This window comes from Mangifera indica, chromosome 1 (assembly GCF_011075055.1).
Source record: "Mangifera indica cultivar Alphonso chromosome 1, CATAS_Mindica_2.1, whole genome shotgun sequence".
Classification (NCBI taxonomy): Eukaryota; Viridiplantae; Streptophyta; class Magnoliopsida; order Sapindales; family Anacardiaceae; genus Mangifera; species Mangifera indica.
In genome coordinates, this window is record NC_058137.1 from 29,146,318 (window position 1) to 29,172,090 (window position 25,773).

Genomic DNA, 25,773 nt, shown 5'->3' on the forward strand with positions numbered 1-25,773 from the left:
AAGTTTCATGTAATTGAAAGATTAATAAGGTATTGAATATGCATTCAATTTCTTGGCCTTTCAGTAAATATGATATCTGATCACGTATAAGATTAATTAAGAGATTGTAAGTAAGAGCATGGTGGTTCATTATGATCTGTTTTATGAAGAAGACAGCAACATGCCAAGAACTTTTGGAAAACTTGTGAAGCATCAACTCCTTTACTTGAACTTTAATCAGTTATCAGGTATAATACCAGTTCAAATTGCAAACATCACAAAGTTGACCCATCTTTTCTTAGAAATCAATTAATTTTCGGGTTAGCTTCCTGTTGATCCATAGGCAATCTATAAAGCTTTGATCCTGTATTTACTGTCGAGTACAATAAGCTTTCTTCAGTGTCAACAACTTCTGACTTTTAAAGTCTAATAATCCCTTTGTCCTCGTATGTTAGGTTGTATATCCAAAACATGATGATATGACCGCAAAGTCATTGTGTTAGGGCAAGAGTATATGTTAAAAAGAAAGCAAAGGAGAAAGGAAGAAAGACAGGTGGCAACCAACCAGGGAGAGTGCAAGAGGAGAAAACAAACCAGGAAGGAACTAGGAGTCAAGAACAGGAGGCAATGGAAGCAAGGAGCATGTACCAGATCCTAGGGATTAGAAGAAATGAGGTGACATCCCCTGGGGACAGCAGAACGTACAAAGGAAGAGGAGAAAAGTATAAAAAGAGGGAGGAAAGAGAAGAAAATGAGGGAAAAACTTCAGGAATGTGGATGGGAGAGAGCCGACCTCTCGGAAGCTGAGCAAGTAGGAAGTTCGGCACTGCATTTTGGTGGTTGTTGGGTGGATTCTGGGAATCCAAGTCAGAGGTTCCAGGCTGATGTTATTATGTGAATTATGTTCTTGTGTTGTATTTTGCTAACCATTCATGTAACAGCTGGGAAATAGTTTTTGTATTGATGAGAGTACACTGTAACTCTATTTAAGAAATTCAATCAATACAAATAATATTTTCTGTGTTCATTTACAATTGCTTGTTCTGTTTTAGGCTGAGGTGATTACATTGAGCAGTATTTCCATATTTGGTGATTGAGTTGTGGGGTGAGGTCCTGCTGGAGTAGCCTTGGATTTGCAGTAGTGCTCAGGTACGCATCAACTGGTATCAGAGCATGACGAGAATGGAAGCTAGAGTAGAGAGAGTGGAATCGGAGTTGACGACCATGAGGGAGGGGTTGGAGGAGTTGCGGACAGACTTGAGAAACGGAGACACCCGAATGGAGAAAATAGAATCCAATATAGAAACCATTAAAGAATATTTGCGGGAGTTAAGGGAAACGACATCGGCACGAGAAAGAAATGACAAGGGCAAGGCACCCATAGAGCCGAGTCCATCACTATCTTACTCTCCCCCACAGGGAGAGCCTTCCATACCACCACGTGAACAAGCTGACAGGGTTGTTAATGAGGGAGGAGGACGAAATACTGTAAACAGGGGAGAAGGAGAAGCGATTGAGGGGAACAGAAGAGATTTACAGTATCGAAGGTTGGAATTACCTCTCTTTGGAGGAACAGAAGCGTTGGATTGGATATCAAGGGTGGAACGCTATTTTCGGGTGAATAGGCTGACAGAGTTAGAGAAGTTAACAGCTGCAAGAGTTTGTATGGAAGGAGATACACTGCATTGGCTACAGTGGCGAGAAATACATCACCCTTTTTTCAAGATGAGAGGCATTTAAGAGAGAGGTATTGGAGCGGTTTCCACCGACAGATGATCGGACAACCGAAAAAGAACTCTTTGGGCTCCGACAGGAAGGGTCAGTGCAGGAGTACCGCAGCCGATTTGAGCTTCTTTCGACAGTCGTTAATGACCTTTCAGAAGATAAGATGAAGGTTATCTTCATGAACTGATTAATAGATGAGATTTGATCGGAGGTGAGGATGTTTCACCCTAGAACATTAACAGAGATGATGAAGCAGGCACGTCAAGTGGAGAGGAAAAACCAGGTCATTGATGAACGTTATGTGTTGCGGCCAGGAAGAAGCTGCTCAAAGACCCAGGTTTAGGCGACCCGACTCCTTTACCCAACCCATGTCATCCCAATTCTCGTTACACCCAGCCCAAGTGCGTCCACTTTAAGTAGCCAGCCCAATCATGTGACACCCACCATGCCCGCCCAAACTTCATCTCGCCCATGGACCCAAAGCCCAACGGTTAACTCACCCAATGAGCCAACCCGAGCCCACCACGATACCCGCCCCAATTTTCATAACAAAACCAGCCCTTCCACAACGCAGCCGACGACTAATTCCAATCAGCGACTCACCCCAAGCACCGGAGCTTCGTCTTGGCCCCCTCGTCGAGACGAAAATTTCGGGCGCCTCTCCAATGAGGAATTTCGAGCAAAAGTAGAGAAAGGCCTATGTTTTTGCTGTGATGAGAAATTTGTGCCAGGTCATCGCTGTCGATTTCGCCAGTTGAGAGTAATGATAATAGGAGATGAAGAAATGGAGGAGGAGGTACGAGAGGAGGCTAACGAAGATGCACTAACCGAGGGCCTCGAAGGGGAGATCAATTTAAACAGTAGTTTGGTAGTGGGATTCGAGTCTCCAAAAACCATGAAATTGCTGGGTAGCATGCAAGGGAAGAAGATAATTATCTTGGTGGACAGTGGAGTTACGCACAACTTCCTCTCTGACAAGCTAGTGCAGAAATTGGGGTTGCCGGTGCAAGCGGCCAAGTACTCGGTGGTGTTAGGCGATGACAGAAAAATAAAAGGCGTGGGACGTTGTAAAGGGGTAGAGCTAACAGTGAATAACATTCGCATGAAACTGGATTTCCTTCCTTTCGGGTTAGGAGGAATTGATGCTATCCTTGGGATTGATTGGTTAAAAAATTTAGGGGAAGTCAAGGTCAATTGGAATAGCCAGTACATGAAATTTTGGTGGAATGGGAAAAAGGGTGGAACTCAGGGGAAATTCTTCTCTTATGCAGCTGGAATCCTCTCTTAAAACCTTGTGTAAACTAGTGGTAACCGGAGATGAAGGATACTGGGTTAGGCTGACTGCAATCACGGGAACAGTTGAGAAAGAGGAGTTAGATTCTTACCCAGCCATTATGGAAATTTTAGAAGACTTCAAAATGTTGTTCACAGAACCACAAGAGCTGCCACCTCGAAGAAATCAAGATCATGCCATACGGTTGATTCCAGGCTCGCAACCCTCGAACTTGAGACCCTACAGGTATCCGTATTATCAGAAAAATGAAATTGAACAATTGGTTAAAGAGATGCTGACGGTAGGTGTGGTGAGACCTAGTGTGAGTCCCTTCTCCAGTCCAGTGATTTTGGTGCGAAAAAAGGATGGAGGCTGGAGGTTCTGCGTAGATTACAGAGCCCTCAACCGTATCACTATCCCGGATAAATTTCCAATTCCCACGATTGATGAACTGCTAGACGAATTAGGCGAAGTTGAAGTATTTAGCAAGCTAGATCTAAAATCAGGGTACCATCAAATACGGGTTCGAGAGGAGGATATGGAGAAAACTGCCTTCCGGACACATGAAGGACACTACGAATTTCTGGTTATGCCATTTGGATTAACCAATGCCCCATCCACATTCCAAAGCTTGATGAATGAAGTTTTTAAACCCCATCTCCGAAAATTTGTCTTAGTCTTCTTTGACGATATACTGATCTATAGCAGGACATTTCGGGAGCATTTACCGCATCTACGAACAGTGCTATAGCTCCTCAAGAACCACGAATTGATGGTCAACTGGAAGAAGTGTTCGTTCGGACGTAAAAAAATTGAGTACCTGGGGCATATAGTGTCTAAAAAAGGGGTGGAAGCTAACCCGAGAAAATTAAACGACATGGAAGCTTGGCCAATTCCAGGCGATCTGAAAGAGCTGCGAGGTTTTTTGGGATTGACAGGGTATTATAGAAGGTTCGTGAGGGGATATGGTAAAATTGCGGAATCTCTAACGAATTTACTGAAGAAAAATGCCTTCCGTTGGGGACCCGAATCAAAACAAGCTTTTGAAGCCCTCAAGGCTGCCATGATTTCAATTCGTGTCTTGGCGGCTCCAGATTTCTCCAAACAGTTCGTAATAGAGATCGATGCTTCCGGTTCAGGCCTTGGGGCTGTACTAATGCAAGAAGGTAGACCCTTAGCATATCTGAGCAAGGCGTTATCCATGAGAAATCGCAGTAAGTCGGTGTACGAAAAGGAATTGATGGCGATAGTCCTAGCTTTCCAGAAGTGGCGCCACTACCTTCTCGGAAGACATTTTAAAGTCCGCACGGATCAGAAGAGCTTGAAATTTCTGACTGAACAAAAGATCACAGGGCATGAGCAGCAGAAATGGTTAGTAAAAATGCTTGGATATGACTTTGAGATTATCTATCGACCGGGATGCGAAAATAAGGCGGTTGACACACTTTCTAGGAATCCAATGTTCACTCGAGAGTTTAAGGCAGTGTCGGTGGTGCATCCTAAAGAAAGTGAAGACTTGCAGCAAGAGGTGGACAAGGATGGGAAATTACAGGGAATTATCCAGGACTTATTATGCAATCCTGCTTCACATGACGATTACACATTCAAATGAGGGAGGCTACTGTATAAGAGCTGATTGGTGGTGCCCAAACATTCTAGGTTTATTCCTCTATTCCTTGCTGAATTTCACTCTTCCCCCTTGGGCGGTCATTCTGGATTCTTCAGGACATATAAAAGACTTAATTCAGTCTTATATTGGGAAGGCATGAAACGAGACGTCAAGGAATTCGTGGCAGAATGTGATGTGTGTCAAAGAATGAAGTACGAAGCCATGTCCCCTGCGGGTTTGTTACAGCCACTGCCTATCCCAGCTAGCACTTGGGAAGACTTGTCCATGGACTTCATCGAAGGGCTCCCGAAGGTGAGACGGCTGAGTGTAATATTGGTTGTGGTTGATCGGTTGACAAAGTATGCACATTTCACACCCTTGCGACACTCTTTCACTGCTAAGGACATGGCTGAAAGGTTTATCAATGAGGTAGTACGCCTCCACGAGTTCCCTCAGACTATAGTGACCGATCGAGACCGTATATTCCTTAGCAACTTCTGGACAGAATTATTTAAGGTTGTTGGAACACATTTGAAGTATAGCACGACATACCACCCGCAAACGGATGGGCAAACCGAAGTCGTGAATCGAAGTTTGGAAACGTACCTGCGCTGCTTCTGTTCCAAACAGCCCAGAGAGTGGCCTAGGTGGCTGTCATGGGCTGAATATTGGTACAACATGACATTTCATAGCTCAGCGGGCATGACTCCATTCAAGGGGCTTTACGGAAGGGAACCGCCCACGCTACTTCGCTGGGTAGAGGAGGAATCGAAGGTAGAGGAAGTTAACTTTATGATTCGAAGAAGAAATCTAATCCTAGATGAACTAAAAAGCAATTTGCAAGCAGCCCAAGAGAGGATGAAGAAAACTGCAAATAAGCATAGAAGGGACGTCGAATTCCAAATCGGAGAGCAAGTTTTCCTCAAGTTACAACCATATCGGTTTCGCTCGTTGGCTTCTCGACCCAATGAAAAGCTGAGTCCCCATTTTTATGGTCCGTATGAGGTGATAGAGAGAATAGGACCTGTAGCTTACAAGCTGAAACTACCAGAAGGCACCAAAATTCATAATGTTTTTCACATTTCCCAGTTAAAGAAGCAGCTGGGGGGTTCTGTCTTGAGTCAGCCACTGCCTGGCTGTCTCAATGAAGACCTGGAGTTGCGGGGTCAGCCAGAGGAGGTGCTGGAACATCGGTATTCCAGCCAAGGTAATCTAGAATTGTTGATCAAATGGCAAAGGTTGCCTGACTGTGAAAATTCGTGGGAATGCTATGATCATCTGGAACACCTCTTTCCAAAACTGCACCTTGAGGACAAGGTGCCTCTCGATGGGAGGGGTAATGTTAGGGCAAGAGTATATGTTAAAAAGAAAGCAAAGGAGAAAGGAAGAAAGACAGGTGGTAACCAACCAGGGAGAGTGCAAGAGGAGAAAACAAACCAGGAAGGAACTAGGAGTCAAGAGCAGGAGGCAATGGAAGCAAGGAGCATGTACCAGATCCTAGGGATTAGAAGAAATGAGGTGACATCCCTTGGGGACAGTAGAACGTACAAAGGAAAAGGAGAGAAGTATAAAAAGAGGGAGGAAAGAGAAGAAAAGGAGGGAAAAACTTCAGGAATGTGGATGGGAGAGAGCCGGCCTCTCGGAAGCTGAGCAAGTAAGAAGTTTGGCACTGCATTTTGGTGGCTGTTGGGTGGATTCTGGGAATCCAAGTCAGAGGTTCCAGGCTGATGTTATTATGTGAATTATGTTCTTGTGTTGTATTTTGCTAACCATTCATGTAACAGCTGGGAAATAGTTTTTGTATTGATGAGAGTACACTGTAACTCTATTTAAGAAATTCAATCAATACAAATAATATTTTCTGTGTTCATTTACAATTGCTTGTTCTGTTTTGGGCTGAGGTGATTACATTGAGCAGTATTTCCATATTTGGTGATTGAGTTGTGGGGTGAGGTCCTGCTGGAGTAGCCTTGGATTTGCAGTAGTGCTCAGGTACGCATCACATTGTTATGATATGAATACAAAATAAGTTTTAATTTACGGTTTCCTCACATAGGAGCATGGAGGCATTAGAGTATATTCACTCAAAAGTATGAGGTCCAACAGAAACCAGCGAAAAATGGAGCCAGATACTTTGTGACATTTATTGATCACTTCCCAAGGAAAGTTTAGTATTAATTCATGAGATAAAAATCAGAGGTGTTCTCAAGTTTCAAGGAATAGAAAGTTAAAGTTGAGAAGAATAATAGTAAGAGTGTTACAACCTTGGTTAATACACGTCAAAAGAGTTAACAAAATTCTGCAAGATAGAGGGAATTGAGAAGAATTTCAGAGTTTAAAAGACTCCACAACAGGATGGGGGTGACATAAACGATGAACACGACCTTGTTAGAGGGAGTCAGATCTATGAGATTAGAGAAAAGAAATTACTTTGTCATTTTTGGGCAGAGTCAATAAAACATGTTTTATGATTAACATGTCACATTCAATGAAATTAGAGAGAAAATGGACAGGTAAAGAAGTGGATTATTCTGTACTTTGAGTATGTAATTATCCGATTTTCTTATCCTAAGGTTTTGAGTCTAAACTTCCTTCAGATGGACATTTAAAATGCATAGTAAATTGATGCAGTTGTGCCACACGTTTCATGATTTAGCACCATAATTTCTGAGAGGGTGCTTAAATTATTGACACTGTTAGCAAATGAAATGGAAGTCTCTTCTGATTGAGAGACATAAGCATTTTATATTACAGAATCTTCAACAAATGTTTTCCGTGATGGGTGGTGTAAATATTATAAAAAATATATTGAAATAAGATAAACAAGGTAATTTCCTAAGTAAATAATGGTGTCAAAAAGCTAATGTGAATGGCTGGATGCCTCCACCTACTATAAAAAAAATTTCTTGTCGACCACCAAAAGAACTCACAATTCCAAAACAAATCACCTCTTCTCATCTCTAGGCAATGCCTGGAACCGTAATGAATTGCCTGTTTTCTCCAAATATCTTCTTCTTTACCTTGTTTGTCTCAGTTATATCTCTTCTCTTCTCTCATAGCTACTCCATTGATGAACAAGGCAAAGCTCTTTTAACCTGGAAGAATAGTTTAAATTGCCCCACAGATGCTTTGAAATCCTGGAATCCTGCTGACTCCAGTCCATGTAAATGGTTTGGGATCCATTGCAACTCGAATGGAGAAGTGGTGAATATAAGCCTTAATGCACTAGAATTGGAAGGTCCGGTGCCTTCAAATTTTCAATCTCTCAAGTCCTTGAAGACCCTTATCATCTCATCATGCAGTCTCACCGGCACGATTCCAAAAGAAATTGCAGAATATCACGAGCTCACTTCCATTGATCTCAGTTACAATTCTCTGTCAGGTGAAATCCCCTCAGAAATATGCAGTCTAGAAAGATTGCAAAGTTTAGATCTCAACACCAACTCTCTTAAAGGTGAAATTCCTCCTGGCATTGGGAACTTGTCAAATCTTTCATTTTTGTCACTCCACAGCAATCAACTCAGTGGGAAAATTCCAAAAACTATTGGAGAATTGGGCAAGCTACAATTGTTCCAAGCAGGTGGGAATTATCTAGAGGGTGAAATACCAGAAGAGATTGGAAACTGCAGCGAGCTGCAGAGCCTGTACTTGTTTAAGAATTCTTTATCTGGTCCGATCCCTAACCAAATTGGAAGCTGCAAAGAGCTCATATTTATGGATATCTCACAGAATTTCCTAACGGGCAATCTACCGAAAACTTTCGGAGAACTTACAAAGCTTGAAGATGTAAGATTATGGGGTAACGCCTTTGAGGGTGAAATTCCGGATGATTTTGGAAACTGCGCAGAGATGAGGAATTTTGATGCTGCGAAGAATTTTCTAACTGGAAAAATACCTAGAGGTTTTGCAAAACTTGTTAAGCTTAAAGATCTAAGATTGTGGAACAATAGTTTTGTCATTGCAATCCCAGATTATCTTGGAAACTGCACAGAGTTGACATCCTTGGATCTCTCATTGAATCATATAACTGGTAGCATACCAAGAAGTTTTGGAAACCTTGTGAAGCTTCAAGATGTAAGATTATTTAACAACAGTTTAACAGGTCCAATTCCTGATGTTCTTGGAAACTGTACAGAGCTAACATACTTGAGTATGTCAACAAATTTTCTAACTGGCAACATACCAAGAAGTTTTGGAAAACTTGTGAAGCTTCATAATCTAAGATTATGGAACAACGGTTTAGTAGGTTCAATTCCAGATGATCTTGGAAACTGCACAGAGCTGACATACTTGAGTATCTCATCCAATAATCTAACTGGCAACATACCAAGAAGTTTCGGAAAACTTGTGAAGCTTCAAGAATTAGTATTATGGAATAACAGCTTAGTGGGCGTAATTCCAGATGATATTGGAAATTGCACAGATTTGACACACTTGGATTTCTCAATCAATCTTCTAACCGGTAGCATACCAAGAAGTTTTGGAAAACTTTTGAAGCTTCAACAATTTAGACTATGGACCAACAACTTAACCGGTGCAATTCCAGATGATATTGGAAACTGCACAGAGCTGACACACTTGGATCTCTCATTCAATCTTATAAATGGTAGCATACCAAGAAGTTTTGAAAAACTTGTGAAGCTTCAGGAATTAAGATTAAAGAAAAACAATTTAGTGGGCGCAATTCCAGGTGATATTGGAAACTCTAAAGAGCTTACGTACTTGGATCTCTCATCCAATCTTCTAGCAAGTAACGTACCAAGAAGTTTTGGAAAACTTGTGAAGCTACAAAAGCTTTACTTAAGTTACAATCTATTGTCAGGTGCATTACCTTTTGAAATTGCAAACTGCACAGAGCTCATCGAACTGTTTTTAGACAACAATAACTTTTCAGGTGAGCTTCCTTTTGTTCCATTGGCAATCTGAAAAAGCTTGATAGTTACCTACTTGGCCTGATAAATTCTGTGTTCCAGCTAAGACTAATATATTTTATGTATTTTGCAAGCTTCATGTAATTGAAATGTGATTAAGCTATTGAATATGCATTCAATTTCTTGGTGTTTTTGTAGGATTGCACTATCAACTTTTTTTTTATTAAAGTGAATGAACTCTCACTTTCTATTATTAAAGGAACTGATATTCTATAATTTTTTTTATAAAATGGACCAAAATTTCAATATTTTGTTATTAGAGTTATTGAACAGACACAATTAAATTGTTTGTTTTATTGTGGAAGTAAGGTAATTAATTTAATACATTCAATATAAAAGAATAAAAATTTAGTTTATTCAATAGGAAAATTTAAAAGTTTAGTCTTTAAAATTTAGCCCTTTTAAAAGAAAAAAAGTTTAATCTATTTAATAAAAGAATGTGATAATTCGATATTTTATGTTTTGTTACCATTTAGGTTTTTTGTCGATTTTACACATTTCAACCCACTGAAATGGAAACTAGAAAATAAGGAGTCATATATAGGGGCTCAATATGATTATTCAAAGAGAAAACAAAGAAAGATCATAAAAGATAAAATAGTGCATATATATATATATATATATATATATATATATATATATATATATATATATATATATATATATATATATATAAATTATAAATTGTCTAATCCATGGATAAAAAGTCCATGTGATTGGATTGACAACTTAATCTATGTATTTTGTGGAATTTTGAAGGATTTTGCGGTGATTGTGGCTTTGTTATACAGGTTTTGAGAAACTATCAAAAAAATAATAATTTTAGAGGAGACAAGTTCAAAGTAAGATAATACAGAATAAATAAAAGAAAATGTTAATACAAAAATTGAGTGGACTGATTAAAAAATTGAGTGGCCACTCATCACTACTTCGGTCCATCCATACTCGTTTTGCTTTTCCACACCATTATTTAGTGTGGAATTTACATTCATTGGCTTACACCTCCACCACAACACAAAACTTATCTTCTTCATCATTGTAAAATAGACAATTAAATAAAAAAAAGTATTGGTGCTTCCACCAATTCTCTGCAATATCACCGGCATCATTCCAAAAGATCATGGAGAATATTGCGAGCTCATTTCCATTGATCTCAGTACCAATTCTCTGTCAGGCAAAATCCCCTCAGAAATATGCAGTCTAAAAAAATTGCAAAGTTTATATCTCAACACCAACTTTCTTAAAGGCCAAATTCCTTCTGGCATTAGAAACTTATCAAGTCTTTCAGTTCTGTTACTCTACAGCAATCAACTGAGTGGAAAAATTTCAAAACCTATTGGAGAATTGAGCAAGCTGCAATCATTCTGAGCAGGTGGGAATTATCTCGAGGGTGAGATACCAACAGAGTTAACAAACTGCACCATGTTAGTTCGGTTAGGTTTTGGTGAAAACAATATTTCTGGAATTCTTCCATCGTCAATTGGAAAGCTGAAAAGACTTGAACTATCATTCATTTATAGAACACAGCTCTCAGGTCATATCCCAGAAGAGATTGGAAACTGCAGCAAGTTGCAGTCCCTGATGTTGTGTGAGAATTTAATATCTGGCCCAATTCCATGGCAAATTGGGGAGCTCAACAAGCTTCAAGTGTTACACTTATATAAGAACGGGTTGAAGGGAGTGATTCCACGAGATATTGAAAACTGCACAGAGCTAACGGACTTGGATCTCTCATTCAATCTTCTAACAAGAGGGATACCAAGAAGTTTTGGAAAACTTGTGAAGCGTCATCATTTATCATTATGGAACAACAGCTTCTTGGGTGCAATTCCAGATGATATTGGAAACTGCACAAAACTTATATTCTTGGATTTCTCTATGAATCTTCTAACCAGCAATATACCGAGAAGCTATGGACAACTTGTGAAGTTTCAAGAGCTTTACTTAGGTGTATTAACTTTTGAACTTGCAAACTGCACACAACTCACCCATCTGTCCTTAAAAAACACTAAATTTTTGGGAAAGCTTCCTCTTGATCCATTGGCAATCTAGCTTTGTTCTTATATTTATTGTCAGGCACAATAAGCTAACAGGCAATATTTAGAGTCTTTCTTCAGTATGTCAACAGCTCGTCAACAGCTTCTATGTTAGCCTGTATACCTAAATCTTCTTAGATTAAGGTTCTCCCCTCTTTCTTCTCAAGAGATAAATCAAGAATTTGATTTTGATATATTATCAAAAGAAACTTGAACTCATGTTCACTTATACATAAAAAACTCTTTTTACCACATAAGCTACCCCTTAGGGGTAAATAGTGCTTACATACCTGTCAAATAGAAATAATCAGTTCAAAAATCATCAATGATAAAATAAGAAGCGATGGTAAATGCATTCTCACCCTATATCTAATCTTGAACTTATCTCTACTCTTCTTAAAATAAACGAAATTCAACTATCATGCTGCATGCATATATAAATGGATTCTCATCCCGTCGTGGACTCATCAAGGGAAGAACTTTAACTTCTATGTAATATCTTTGGTCCAATAGATAGACCCACTACGAAGAAATTGTTCACTTTTGGATTTACAATCCCTTATGATTTTGCAACCCAAAATGCATTTTGACAAATTAAGAAGTTTACAGGTTATTATCCACTTTGGACATTTGATAGTTTAAGAAGCTTATTGGCTATTATCCACTTTAGACACACAGTCCATCATAGTTCTGTTTTTGGATAGTTATTATCCACTTTTGATACACAGTCTATCACGATTTTGTTTTTGAGTTTTGCAACCCAAAATATCTTGATAGCTTCCTAGCTTAAGGAGCTCACCAATACACATTTTGACAACTTAAAGAGCTCATAGACTATTTAACCACTCTTATCTTAGAGTCCTAATCATCCCCAAGTAAACTAGTCTTATCTTAGACTCCCCAATATCCCCAAGTGATGTGGGATCTCATTGAGGTTTGGTTTGCCCTAGCATCACTCAAAAGGACATGCAAAGTGGCTCTAATATTGTCTATTTTGGACACAAAATCCATTATAGTTTTCTTTTGGGTTTTACGACCCAAAACGCAAAACTCACAAGCTATTTAATCAATCTTATTTTAGCATCCCCGAACGATGTGGGATACACAAACAAACCCAATATTTTTCTCATGCTATGCTAATATAGGATTTATTAAAGGATGTCAAATTTTAATGATGATGGGGTAAGTCACTTGTAATCTTGGTGTCTAAAGTAGACAATATCTTGAAGATGGGTTGGGTTATTGGACTAGAGGTGTTACAAATAGTATTAGAATCAATCAACGTATCCTTTTAAGTGATGACAAAAAACTTTAGTAAGGATGTTGAGTTCTATAAGGGGGTAAATGTGACACCCCTAAGTAAATCCCACATCGGCAAAGTATGAGAAAGATGTTGGGTTTGTGTATGCATCCCACATCACTTGATGAAGCTTATTAAACTATCAAGACACATTTTGAGTTGCAACCATGATAGATTATGTGTATGATCTATTGTATTAGGAATGTTACAATTTATGATACCCTTAGACAAATCCCACATTGATAAAACATGAAAGAGATGTTGGGTCTGTCTGTACATCCCACATTACTTGAAGATGAAAATATTTGACTAGTTATATAGTTTGTGAGCTCCTTAAGTTATCAAGACACGTTTTTGGTTGCAAAGTCTAGAAATAAAATCATAATAAACTGTGTTCAAAGTGAGCAATATCTTGGCAATGGGTTGAGGTATAAAACCAAGGATGTTACAATATTATCAAAGTGGTTTTCCGTATCCTCTTGAGTGATTGTGGGACAAATCTTAGAGAGGATGCTAAGTTCTAGAAGGGGGTGTATATGATACCTTTAGACAAATATCACATTGGCAAAACACGAAAGAAATGTTGGGTTTATCTGTACTTTGTCGGTACATCCCACATTGCTTGAGGATGAGAAAATTTGACTGGTTAAATAGTTTGTGAGCTTCTTAAACTATCAAAACGTGTTTTGGGTTGAAAAGCTTCAATATCTAAGATTATGTAAGAATGGTTTAGTGGGTCTAATTCCAAATGATTTTGGAAACTGCACAGAGTTAATGGTTTTTGATGTCTCGATAAATTTGCTAACTGGCAATATACCAAGAAGTTTTGAAAAAATTGTGAAGCTTCAAGAGTATGGAACAACAACTTAGAGGGTCCAATTCCAGATTATTTTGGAGACTTCACAGAGCTAACATTCTTGGATCTCAAAATGAATCTTCTAACTGGAAACATACCAAAAAGTTTTGGAAAACTTGTAAAGCTTCAAAAACTTTACTTTGGATTCAATCGGTTGTCAGGTATAATACCTTTGGACATTGTGCACTGCATAGAACTGACTCATCTATCATTACACGAGAATAAATTTTCGGGTGAGCTTCCTGTTGTTCCATTGGCAATCTAAATAGTTTTGATCCTGTATTTCATGCGAGGCAAAATAATTTAACATACAATATTTTGACTCTTATATGAAATATTTCTAAAACGTTTAAATCTCATATTGTTTAATTTTATAAAATTTACATACCTAATTTTTTTAATAGCTAGATTCCGGTTACTAGTTGCTACATATATTAACATGTCATCATTAATTATATGTATTGTAATGATCTTATTTAATACAATTGTTACACCTTATATTGGCGCAACCTGAAATATTTTTTGGAAGACCTTGTCGAATCCTAGAGAATTGTTCTAATTCATAAAATAAAATGCGTTAAGGAGATATTTAATCAGGCATCAAGCTTTCATCTTTCCTGACTTTGTCTTTCCTTACTGTTTTGTCTATTTTTTTCCAGCATTGGAAGCATGATGGTCCATAATCCTTAGGTCCCAAAATGGTGACTCTGCCAAGTTTATAGCCCCAGTTCAAGCTGTTCAAGTCGCAGCTCCTGTCCAAAATTTCCAACAATAGAAACTTCTGATTTTGAAAACTGTTTAACAATAACCTCGACCTTTACCACAATATGTCTACCTGAAATATATTGATTTTCTTTGATTCTATTTAAGATTTGCTGAAATTTGATGTGTTTCCAAGTTTCATGCATTTAATTAATAAATATATTTAAGATTCGATGGTATGCAATCCATCAAGTTCACTGTTCATGAGGATTACAAAATTATAGCTAACAAAAACAATTATAATTTGTTAATTACTCCATGTGGGACATAAGCCACAACTTCATAAACAATGTGTTTTTAACCATTCTCATCGACAAAGAACAATAAGAAAATACATATATATTTTATATTCCACTATAGAGGAAGAAGTTCCACAATTCAATCTCCAAAACATGCTCAGAATTCTGGTTGAAAAGTAAAAATATTATGCAACTCAAGACTCCAACGTGAACAGTGAATGTACAAAAAATAATAAAATTATTGGTGGCAATGAATTTCATTTCTGTATACTGTGAATCCTCAAGGCATTACCAAAAACTTTCCTCGAGGAGTTGATCGACTCCTCCTAAGTTCCGGCATTGATGTGTTGCTTCCTTCCTTTGCTTGCTGATTTTGACCAATTGGAAGCTTGTTTTCGTGTTTTGCAGCCAAAGCTGGTTCTGCTTGCTGCACTTGTCCCCTGCTTACACTCAGAAATGTTGCATTGAATCAAAATTTTTTTCCCTCAAAAATACAAGTTTGAATGAGGATCTTTAGAGTACCTTGGTTCAAGATTTTGTGAATTCCTTGAGAAGTTTTGTCGAACTTTCTTTGCCTTCAAGGCATCATTCACCGCTGGCACAAGTAGAACCTCATTTTCTCTCTCAGAGAAGTCATTTGTTCTAGCCTCCTCAATCTTTTCACCAGCATCAATATCAGAAAGCAATGAAATCCCCGTATCAGATTTCTGGATCCTAGATGGCAGTTGATGCTTCGACTTTGCCTTGCTCTCTGGCTTGCTTTTTCTGATGCCACCTTGTCTTATATTAAGTGCTTGCCTGAATTGGTCATCTTCATGATCTGGGTAAACTCTTCGCGAGGTGACCTTTTGGAGGCTGGACAGTGTATCTGATACATTATCCTGCTTTTTTGTTTCTTGTGGACCTATATATACCTTGGAGTTGTTGTTATCTGTTGACTGTGTGACTGATGGTAATACTGCAATGGACTTATTGACTGGTACTCTGGCAGGAAATGGAACTCGACCAACTGGTTGGTTCTCAATTGTTTCAGCCTTCACCCTGTTTCTGATAACAGCTCCTCTATCAGTTGATATTGATCTTCTAACAGAAGGGGATGGTGTTCTTGTCTTTGAAGACTCTACTATTCTATCTTCAGACGAAAGAGGCATTCTAGGTAGTTGTTCCTTGTCCGTGAAGGCGGAAGGAAATCTTGACCTCCTTTGCTTGCCTGAAGAACAGCTTCTGGCCTGAAAGAACAAATAGAACCGCATATTAGGAGGTGAAATATCCATAAACATATGTGAATTTAGAAATTTCCTTGGAAGACCAACTCATTGTATTTTCTTTTACCTCAATTTGATTTGAATCAGGCTTCAAGTTACCACTGATACCGCATTTTGGCACTTGAAAAGGCGAAACTGCTCTTGGTTTTTGAGTTTCTGTTGTGTTTCTTGTACTTGCACCTTTTAGTTGTTCCAACTCCGCCTCCTTTCTCTCTAATTGTTGTTTGAGGTTTGATATCTAAATAAAGCACAAATCATTTTATGTCTCGAATATAACAAGCAATTGTAAGAGTTGTAATGATGAGAGATGAAGAGTAACCTCTTCTTTAAGTTCTTGAATTTCACCACTTTCTTTGTTGGATTTGGCAGCACCAAGTTCTATGGAGGACACCCTCTCGGCAAACTTGAGTGTACTAATGGTCTCTCCAATTGCATTTGATTCAGGATTTATGTGCACAAGCATTAATGTTTTCGCTTGCCCACCTGCACAAAAAGTAAGATTAAGATACTTGAGAGGGAAAAATTTAATGTTATTATCATGGGAAGAAATTAGAAGCCTAATGTACCTAGAGAATCCTGCAATACTTGAGTAAGCTTGCTGTTCCTGTAAGGAATATGTGTACTCTTTTGCGCAAGAGCTGAGATGACATCTCCAAGCGCTGAAAGTGATCGGTTTATATGTTGAGCTTCCTTCAACCTCTCACCAACTGCTTCAGATTTATCAACTCTTTCGCTTCCAGCCAAATCCACTAGATGAAGGCAACCCTTAAGAATGGATCCTGTGACTAATTCTTTTCCCAGGACGTGAACTGTCAAAACACTGCAGGTGAAATGGTGCATTCAGAAATCATTACTAAATGCTAAAACAATGATTACATTGAAAATTGATTTAAGTTCTGCTCAAAGAAAAGTTTCACCTGTGAGAACGACTGCTTCGCTCATTTAGAGCAGTGGCGCCAACAGCACGATTCTTCTGGCCAATTTTCATCAAATCAAGAACATCTTCAGTGCTTGCAACAGGAATCAAACTTGCATCTGGTACATTAAGGCCATTCGACTGAGCAGTGTTACGTATGTCTAATGTATGTTAATGTTAAGGCAAATCAACTGCTAAGACACCATCCAACTCAAATTCATTGCAGATGTACAAAGGCTCATAAATTTATTGAATGAATTTTTTAAAGGATATCTTCTATTGGAGCCATCACTGACTAACAAATCTCTAACTTGTTCATTGTATATTTCAATCATCTGGACTCCAACCTCATACTTTATAGCGTCGCCCCTTGTCTTTGATATTTGAAATAAGTCACGCAGAGCTCGGTAGTTTACACCCCATGTCTCCTCTGTTGTTAAATCTGGGCCACTCTGTCACAAGTATAGAAAAAATGTCATATGTCTGCCACATAACAAAGTTGACAAGGTTATGCTTGCTTCTATATTTTCAGATTTTAAAGAGGGAAACTAGTTTGATCTTACCATCGTATATGTTTTTCCGGAGCCAGTCTGTCCATATGCAAATATGCAGACATTATAACCATCCAGAACCGACCTGATCAATGGTTGAGTATCGACATATATTTGCTCTATACACAAAATCAATAACCATTAGAAGGGAACAAGCCAGTCATTGATAGAAATAAGAACTGACTTTAGAATTACCTCAAACTATGCCATAGAACAAACTAGAAATTTAGGAGTTGCGATAAACTAAATTGGAAAGCCTTATTTCAAGAAAGAGTAAGGACCTTGTGAGACATTTGGTGCAAACACCTTATTGAATAAGAACATCTTTCTTGCATCTTTGCCTTGTTTGAAAGGATTTACAACCATGATATTTCCATTTTCACCAATATAATCAACAGTTGATTGTCCATAGGATTGCCCTGGTAAAAATGGCCTAACTCTACAGTAAACTCTTATTGTTCCTGCACCAAAGTCCTAAGATAAGTTTCATATATCATTAGATATACAAGTTTCCAAAGAAAAGAAGATAATGCAAAAGCACCTTTAAGATCTTGGACTTGATTGTAAAGTACTCGGTTTTCCTCTAAAACCTTCTGGTATGAAGAAGAGGCCACTTCAAGATTTTTAATATAATGTTCTGATATAAGTAAAATGTAACTTCAGTCAAAATTCTAATTCTTGATTCTTTCAAGTAAAAATATAATAACCAAATGATAATGAAGCAGTATTCGGATTTTAGATCCTTACCAAGACGATTGAGTTCATCCTCCCAATTTGATTGAATTTGTTGGACTTCTTCTTTTGTTTCCTGATATTGTTGTTTCAACTCCTGAAAGGATAATAAGATAGCTCCAATGAAAGGAAATCTTTAAAATGAAGGAAGCATCTAAATCAACTGCTAAACAAAGGACATTGTTAATGCTTTGATGGAACTGGTGCTCAAACCTGAAGTTGTTTCTCTTGAAAATCAATCACTTCTTCATGACCTGTACATTGATTAACTGTATGTTGAACAACTTCACGTTTCCCACCACAAACACAGAATTTGGAGAAATCACCAGATACCAAACTAGCTTTCCGACCAAGATATTGCGAAATGGCCTCCATAAAATCAGCTCTTGTTAGAGGGCCAACTTCACCTTTCAAAATTTTTTTCAAGAACAGTCCAAGTTGAGTGCCTTGGGAAACCAGCAATGCTGAGAAATCCTTAACTACCTTGCTGAGTAAAGTATCAATAACCTGCATAATTTCATCATATGATTATTGAAGGGAAAAAAGAACATAAAACAGAACAGCAGATTGTCTTCATGATCATTGCGAAACTTTATACTTGAAGCAATATGTTATTAAGATTATGTGAAAAACAAACTGGACTGAGTCTTACCTACCATTGCATTCAAAGGAAACTCTTCCATCCCATTAGTCTCTCTAAGGTAAGCCTGTAGAAGTCGAAGTCCAAAACGATCAAAAAGGAATGCCAGAGCATTTGCAGTCTTGGATTCTTCAATGGAGACCTCATTGGAAAAATGAAGAAACTCCAATAGTTGTTCATATTGTGATGATTCAGATTCATCAAAGGAATCATCAGCGCTTTCACTACCAACCAAGGAGGGTGGGCGGGTTGGGAAGGAAGTGATCTTGACAGTCCCTCCATACCTCCACACCCCAATTCCTCCAGATTGCCTCCACTCATAATATCCTTTCAAACAAAGAATGCAATCCACAACTTTACTTGATGAGCCTCCCTGCATTAGCAAGTTCTTCAAACTCAATTTTCCAGTAACAACATACTAAGCACATAGAACCACAAATAAAGAAGAGGCTTACAGAAAGATCAGAAATTTAAGAAAATTTCAAATTTCAGAACATGCTTATTTCAGATAAACATTAATTTTCCCCACACAGCCAAGTTGCTGACCAACACTCTGATACATTTTGTGTTGCCTTAGCTTGATAGTTCAAGTTTCAATACTTTATCTAGTATAAGTTATAACCAAAAATTTAGACACTCAAGAACTCCTTGGCAAGCCTGTAACATATCGTATAAAGAAACCCTCTTGCCTGACCGGAAGTAAATTCGATGGATGATAACATAGATTTGGAATGAAGTATATTTTTGCATCACACATTTAATATAATCACTTGAAACTAACAAAATTCCTACGAAAACTAGCACTCCATAACAAGTGAAGATGCAATTATAACCATAAGTGTGCTTGGATTAGTAATTCAAATGAACATCATCAATGTTGAACTACAGATATCAAACATTTTTAGAAAGAAATTAAACCTTTTCCAAGTCAGATGCTTCAAAAGTCAAGAGCTGCATATTCTTAACAGCCACAAGGAAGTTCCTCATGTTCTCAAAATACTGAATTGCAGACTGTGCTGCTCCCTCTGTTGACTGAACAGCAATAATTGGATTTTCCACCACCTATTTCATTTCAAAAACAAAACAGAATCTTAGAAATTACTAACAAGAACTGTGCACTTAATTGAGTATTCTTTTGCTTTTGTCATAATGTTCTAATATTATCAGCGTTCTGATGACTATTGAATACCTTAAGAATAGCTCCAGGATTGACTTTGTTAAGCACATTGCACAAAATGAGGCCATTGCGAAGAGCAAGGCGAAATTCTTCTTCAGAGGGTTCTTTGGGTAGGACCCCTGATGCACCTTGGTCCATCTGCGTTAGCCATTCAGCTGCTTGATACCTCCTTGCAGCTGAAATTAACATAAAAAATTTATATATCTTTCTTCAGTTTTAAAATTTTTTACATTATTTTGTTTCTTAGCAATTGTAACACTCTTAGGCTAGATTTGACAATTCATGTCATCGAATCGTATTAGTATCGTGTCAGTTCAGGTTTTGCATTGAAAACTTTTAACTCTAACCTAATTCGAGTTAGAATCGTGCCAAAATATTTTAACTCTAGCGTAACCTTTTAATATTTGTGTTGACTTGACCCAAATTAACTCGAAATTATCTATTATTTTCATTCTCTAAAGTGTTTTTATCGTTTTAATTTTTTTACCAAATTAGTCAAACTCAGTATTAATAAAACACACACTATAACATTTTATCATATTGACAAATAGTCTAAAAATTTACATAATAAGAGTTTTAAAACATATCAATAATCTAATTAACCAAATCAAAATTGTATTTGCTTAATAATAAAATAAAATATTTAACTAAAAAATATGAGTAATTATAATTATACAACGATATAATTATATGTAATATGTAAAGATTTCAAATTCTTATTATAAATATACGACATATAATTATAATATGAGTAAAACCTCTAAAACACGTCTATAATCTGACTAATCAAATAAAATTATTACTACTTAATAATATAATAAAATATTTAAATTAAAATAAACAATAATATTAGTAATTATATAAAGATGCAATTATATGCAATCTTTAAAGATTTTAGTTGTTGTTGATATTATCTTTCAACATTTCTATAATTTATTCCTAACAAATTCTCTTAAAATAGCAAATCTCCAAAACATTCAAATCAATTCGAATCATGTTATGTTACTTTTGTGTGAACCCTAACATTACTTGATTTAATTTTGAGTCGTATTGGGTTGATTTGAAATAAATTTCATGTCAAAAAACTTAACTCTAACCCAATATTTTTTGTGTCTTGTTGTATCAGGTTAACAAATCGTGTTAAAAATTGTCTGTTCTACCTTGAACAAATACCACATCAACAAAATAAGATATTGGGTTTGTATAGATATGTCACACTTGGGAATGACAGCGGAAGATTAGATAAAATAGCTCCTAAAGAAGTGTTTTGACTTGCAATACCCAACCGGATATTAGATATGACCTCTACATTGGAAAATGACTAAATTTGTGAACTTTTTTTTTTTTTTTACTATTTTCGTTCAAAATTTTAAGTTTCTGATTTTTCTGGAAAAAGGCTACAAGATTTTAAATCTTACTACTGTTGGAATAGTGCAAGTGTCACATTGAGCTACAGTTATTACAACTGTGAATACATCATAATGCGGGGAGGTGAGCAATCAAGAAGAGCGGTGTGCAATTTGAAAATGAACTACATTGATGAGAGTTAAAAAAAGTCACTGTTAACTGCCTACATTTATGGGGTTCTGAGCATCAGAATTGGGGCCACTTCTACTCTTATTTGCCACCAGTTTGACCCACATTTCACAGACAGATACTTAAACTTTCAGTTTTAGAAGGAGAACAATCCAGCTCAACAGATTTGTGTTGTGTTGTGTTGTGTTGTATAAAGGTAACCCCAACTCTGTAAGAGGCTATTCGAATTTAGAAAGTGTGGATTCAAAAGTTGAATTTTCAAGAAGATCTGTGGTATTAGCGGAAGGATTAAGTCGATAGATTGAGTAAGTGCAGCAATTAAGATCTCTGTCAAGTATCTGTCATCTATGATTCATGAATAAATGTTGTATTAATGTGCATATAAAAAGAGTGTGTGCCACAAAGAGAGAATGGGTTAAGATTAAGAGCTCAAACAGAAAAAGAACTAAATATCTTCTTCATATTCTATATTTCATTCATAGTGAAGAAATCCTCATCATCTACCCACGGTTTTTTAGTATTTGGTTTTCCACATATATATAAGACATTCACACAAAAATTAAAACCCCTTCTCTTGAAAAAAAAAAAAAAAACAGAAAGGAATATATCTGAAATTTTAGAAACGAGAAAAAAAATGATAAATTATAATGTTAGGTAAAAAGAAAAGCATATCAATATGATTACACATCTTCATATGAACTTTTTTTTTCTTCTTCTTTTGACTATAGAAACTTTTTCTTCTGTTATTCATATTTTTTGAATTGGACCTTATTCATCATTCTCTTCACCCAAGAAAAGGAATAGTTAAGTGTAAAAGTAGGTGTATTTTAAAATGTAAACATACAAAATTAGAAGTCATTAACTTTAAATGGGGCTCAAAATTAAATCTTTAACCTCCAAGCTGGACCCATTTCAGCATTTTCAGTGATTGGTGCAAAACCATTTTCAAACAGGGAGACTGAGACACCACCCGAATTTTGCAGAAAATCAAGATGTGCCACATAATCTTTATTTTTTTTTGGAAATGGGAAAATTAAATGAAAATTCAAACCCACAAAATAGCAAGTAGCTTTCAGCAAGAATCTGCTACAAAATTACTGAACTGACACAATGACACCGAAGGAAGAGAGACTGAAGAAATATTGTTCTAGGATAATGTCCATAGTTTACCTGCTTCTTCAGCTTTTCTTTGAGCAAGTTCATAGTCATTAATAATCTCTTCAGTGTATGAAGAAGCTTCATTGTTTGATACCAAAGACTTTAATCCTCTCAAATTCTTGCAAGGAGAGGTTAAAATTGAACTGGAGTAATTTGTTTCCTGTGGCATCTTAATTTATGCCTGTCCCTCTCTGCCAATTCTCCTATAATGTCAGAGTTAAAAAGCATAAAAATCAACAAATAAGTTGAAACAAAGTACAGGAAAATGCAGTTACCTGTAGAGGGTCTCTTAAACTTGAGGTTGATCCAGGAAACTTAGAGTTGAAAGAGGTGAAAGATGAGCTTGTAATGGTAGAAGCTAGACAAAAACAAATGAAGAAAATTAAGGAAGGTGAAACATGCAGGGTTCTCGTGCGGCTCTTAAATGCTTGGAGTTAATGAATGTGTCTGATCTGTGCCCATGAAAGAAACTGATGAAGAGAGAAAGAGAAGAGTCCTGAAGAAGAGAAATAAAGAGACCAGTTCAATGAAGAAGAAAAATTCAAAGTTAGACGTTGCAGTGTCTTTGCTTTGCCTTCAAATTAAATATAAAATTAAAATGCTACAAAAAATTTTTAAAAAAAGAAAGAAAAAGTGACATCATATGCTGCATGGAAAGTGGTCTCAATTGCTTTATTATTTTTTCCACCATTTTCTCTTTTCTATTTCTTCCTCTTTATGTATACCAGTGTATAATTCCTGGATAAATGTAACGGTTTATGTAATACAGTATTCTCTAGCCCCGGAAGATATTTACCCAAAAAAACATAGTTTCAAAGGTTGAAGTCATCTTAACTAGTGACCAAGAAACGACAGTTGTCAGAGATTATGGAAACATCTTTGTTTAGTAAGAAAATATATTTAAAATCATCCACAGGAATTTGCCTATTTCTTCGGAAAAAGGTTTTATTCAACTTTTAGATATTTTCAATATTGTGATATTATTTTTTTAACTCAATTAAAATGGAAATAATTCCTTATAAACATATTTTTAAATTAAAAATCTTTTGATTATTATCCCCGTATGGACTATAAATATAAAAGAGATAAGAAGAGACAAAAATTTTTTTGCAAACGCTTATGTACATATATCATCCTTTGTATTCATCCTTATAAAGTATACACAAGTTATTAGTCACATTGTGAACATAAAAATTTTGATTATACGTCTAAACCATGTAAAAATCAAATTATACATATATATATATGTTCAAAATAAATCCGAGATCTAATCCTGGAAGTTGGGACTTTTGTTTTGACTTGAAAGTGTGCGTCCAAGTGGCATAGAAATTAGGAAATGACAAGTATGGTGCGTTTTGGGACCCTTAAACCATTGGACTGCACGGCAACATGATCTACCCAAAATGATACCATATATATATATATATATATATATATATATATATATATATATATATATATATATGCATGCATATGCCCGCTATTATAATTAAAGTTTAATTTTGACTAGCTAGGATGGATGTTAGGTGAGTGTGACAGATAATTTCTTTGTTGATTTTTATGGTGTTTCTACAAGTGCTTGTTATTATTTATCTCATGCTCTTCCTGTCTCTTTTCTCCCCCTTCTTGTTGCCTTATGATATGATCAAGTAATAGATAACCCCATTTGAAAAGCGTGGAAAATCTAATACAAAGAAAATTCGTGAGTAAACAACGTAGAAAATTTTACTATAAATGAAAAAAGATAGCAAAATAAAGAAGATATATTTTTTATTTTCTCTATTTGAGCTCTTAAGTTTAGCTCAGTATAATTTTTTGACGCACTCTCTTTTTCGAAAACAATTTTAATACATTTTTTATATACAAACTCTAAATAAATCATTGTTGTTCTATTTGACTAGATTAACAAAGGAACACGGTTTTAACCACTCTAAACAAATTATCTCTTCATAATAAAAACCAAAACCAATTTATGTGAAGAACTTCATCTTCAAATTCAATATAGGATTTTATTTAAGTTCACACTGAGACGATCTTACAATTATTTGGTATTAATTTTTTCTTGTCTCACCAAGCCACAACAAAATTCTTGACTGTGTTGTCTTGAATTTGAAATTTGAGTTACAAACGGAAACCCATATCAATGAAGCCAAATGCTTCATGTGCCATAAGTCTAAAAAACAAATATATTCAAGTGTCTTTTGAAATGAGACCCTTACCTGAAAACTGACCACTATACAACAAAGAGAGTGTCCAATTTTTTTCTGCCATAAAATCCTAGTGTTTGGTGAAAAGAATAAACAATGGTGGGTGAGAACTGGCAGATTCCCCGGAAAATTAAATGAAACAATAATATAATTAATGTACTAACAATTAGTACAAGCATGGGTATAAATGTTAACATATCATAAAGTGATTAGGTGATTAGATAAATTTAAATTAGTTATAAAATAATACAATATCATATTATTATACGTCATCATTCCTTTTCGTATTTGTATTCATTATTAGTATATAAACAATAATATTTCATTCATGTCAAAGATTAGAAATAAAATAGCAATTAATCATATAATAATACATTAGAATTTATATTTACATTTATACAAACTATTAATGCATGTAGTGTTACTCTCTATGAAAAAGCACCATTGGTAGTTTGTTTTGCCTCTCAAATTCCTTATTTATCGTTAAACTTTATTCTTTCTTTTAGGTGGGGTTGAATAAGTGATGATCATCGTCTCACTTTCAAACCCACTAAAGGAAAAGAAAATTAATGGGAACTATACGTTATTGTTTTTGAAATAAATAAGAGGCAAAGTTGAGCAAGTTCACTTTGGAACGTTGAAAGAATTCTTTTTTGTCCTTCTCGTTTTGCTATATTCTTTAAAGACAAACTTATTTGAAATACTAGTATTTTGGTCCTTTGACATAATAGAATTTTGTTTGCCCATAAATTGATTTGAAAAACATTATAAATTGTGTATTATCGTATAATTAAGTGATTTTAAATTAAAAATAAAGTAAAATTAAATCATATAAGAGTATATTAGTGTTTTTATCTATGTTTGTACTTGTTAATATATTT

General features: G+C 36.2%; 2 protein-coding genes across 3 annotated transcripts; one reads left to right on the forward strand and one right to left on the reverse strand.

Annotated features, from left to right (window-relative positions):
* The first annotated feature begins 7,553 nt into the window (after positions 1 to 7,553).
* On the forward strand, positions 7,554 to 11,569 carry LOC123199470 (LRR receptor-like serine/threonine-protein kinase RGI3). The gene is made up of 2 exons (XM_044614534.1): positions 7,554 to 9,480; positions 10,890 to 11,569. Exons 1-2 carry the CDS (start codon positions 7,554 to 7,556, stop codon positions 11,567 to 11,569), a joined length of 2,607 nt encoding a protein of 868 aa, XP_044470469.1.
* A 3,226-nt stretch (positions 11,570 to 14,795) lies between these two features.
* LOC123212982 (kinesin-like protein KIN-14F) lies at positions 14,796 to 23,225 on the reverse strand. Of its 2 annotated transcripts, none has more exons than XM_044632276.1 (17): positions 22,961 to 23,225; positions 22,698 to 22,876; positions 20,004 to 20,167; positions 19,733 to 19,876; positions 18,831 to 19,187; positions 18,388 to 18,681; positions 18,190 to 18,271; positions 17,984 to 18,079; positions 17,724 to 17,903; positions 17,455 to 17,561; positions 17,165 to 17,343; positions 16,893 to 17,057; positions 16,542 to 16,795; positions 16,295 to 16,458; positions 16,043 to 16,213; positions 15,233 to 15,939; positions 14,796 to 15,150 (listed from the first exon to the last, which is right to left on the reverse strand). In XM_044632276.1, the coding sequence occupies exons 2-17, from the start codon at positions 22,852 to 22,854 to the stop codon at positions 14,991 to 14,993; spliced, it is 3,381 nt and encodes a 1,126-aa protein (XP_044488211.1). In that variant the 5' UTR covers positions 22,855 to 22,876; positions 22,961 to 23,225; the 3' UTR covers positions 14,796 to 14,990. The 2 variants fall into 2 exon arrangements, with proteins under 2 accessions (XP_044488211.1, XP_044488202.1); XM_044632267.1 differs by having other exon boundaries at positions 22,698 to 22,888.
* Positions 23,226 to 25,773: the final 2,548 nt, after the last annotated feature.

Coding starts and splice junctions, on each gene's coding strand:
- LOC123199470 (XM_044614534.1), top strand. CDS start 7,554: ATGCCTGGAACCGTAATGAATTGCCTGTTTTCTCCAAATATCTTCTTC. Junction 9,481..10,889: donor AGACAACAATAACTTTTCAG/GTGAGCTTCCTT, acceptor CATTCTGAGCAG/GTGGGAATTATCTCGAGGGT.
- LOC123212982 (XM_044632276.1), bottom strand. CDS start 22,854: ATGCCACAGGAAACAAATTACTCCAGTTCAATTTTAACCTCTCCTTGC. Junction 20,168..22,697: donor AAGAAAAGCTGAAGAAGCAG/GTAAACTATGGA, acceptor TGTTAATTTCAG/CTGCAAGGAGGTATCAAGCA. Junction 15,151..15,232: donor TCACAAAATCTTGAACCAAG/GTACTCTAAAGA, acceptor GAGTGTAAGCAG/GGGACAAGTGCAGCAAGCAG.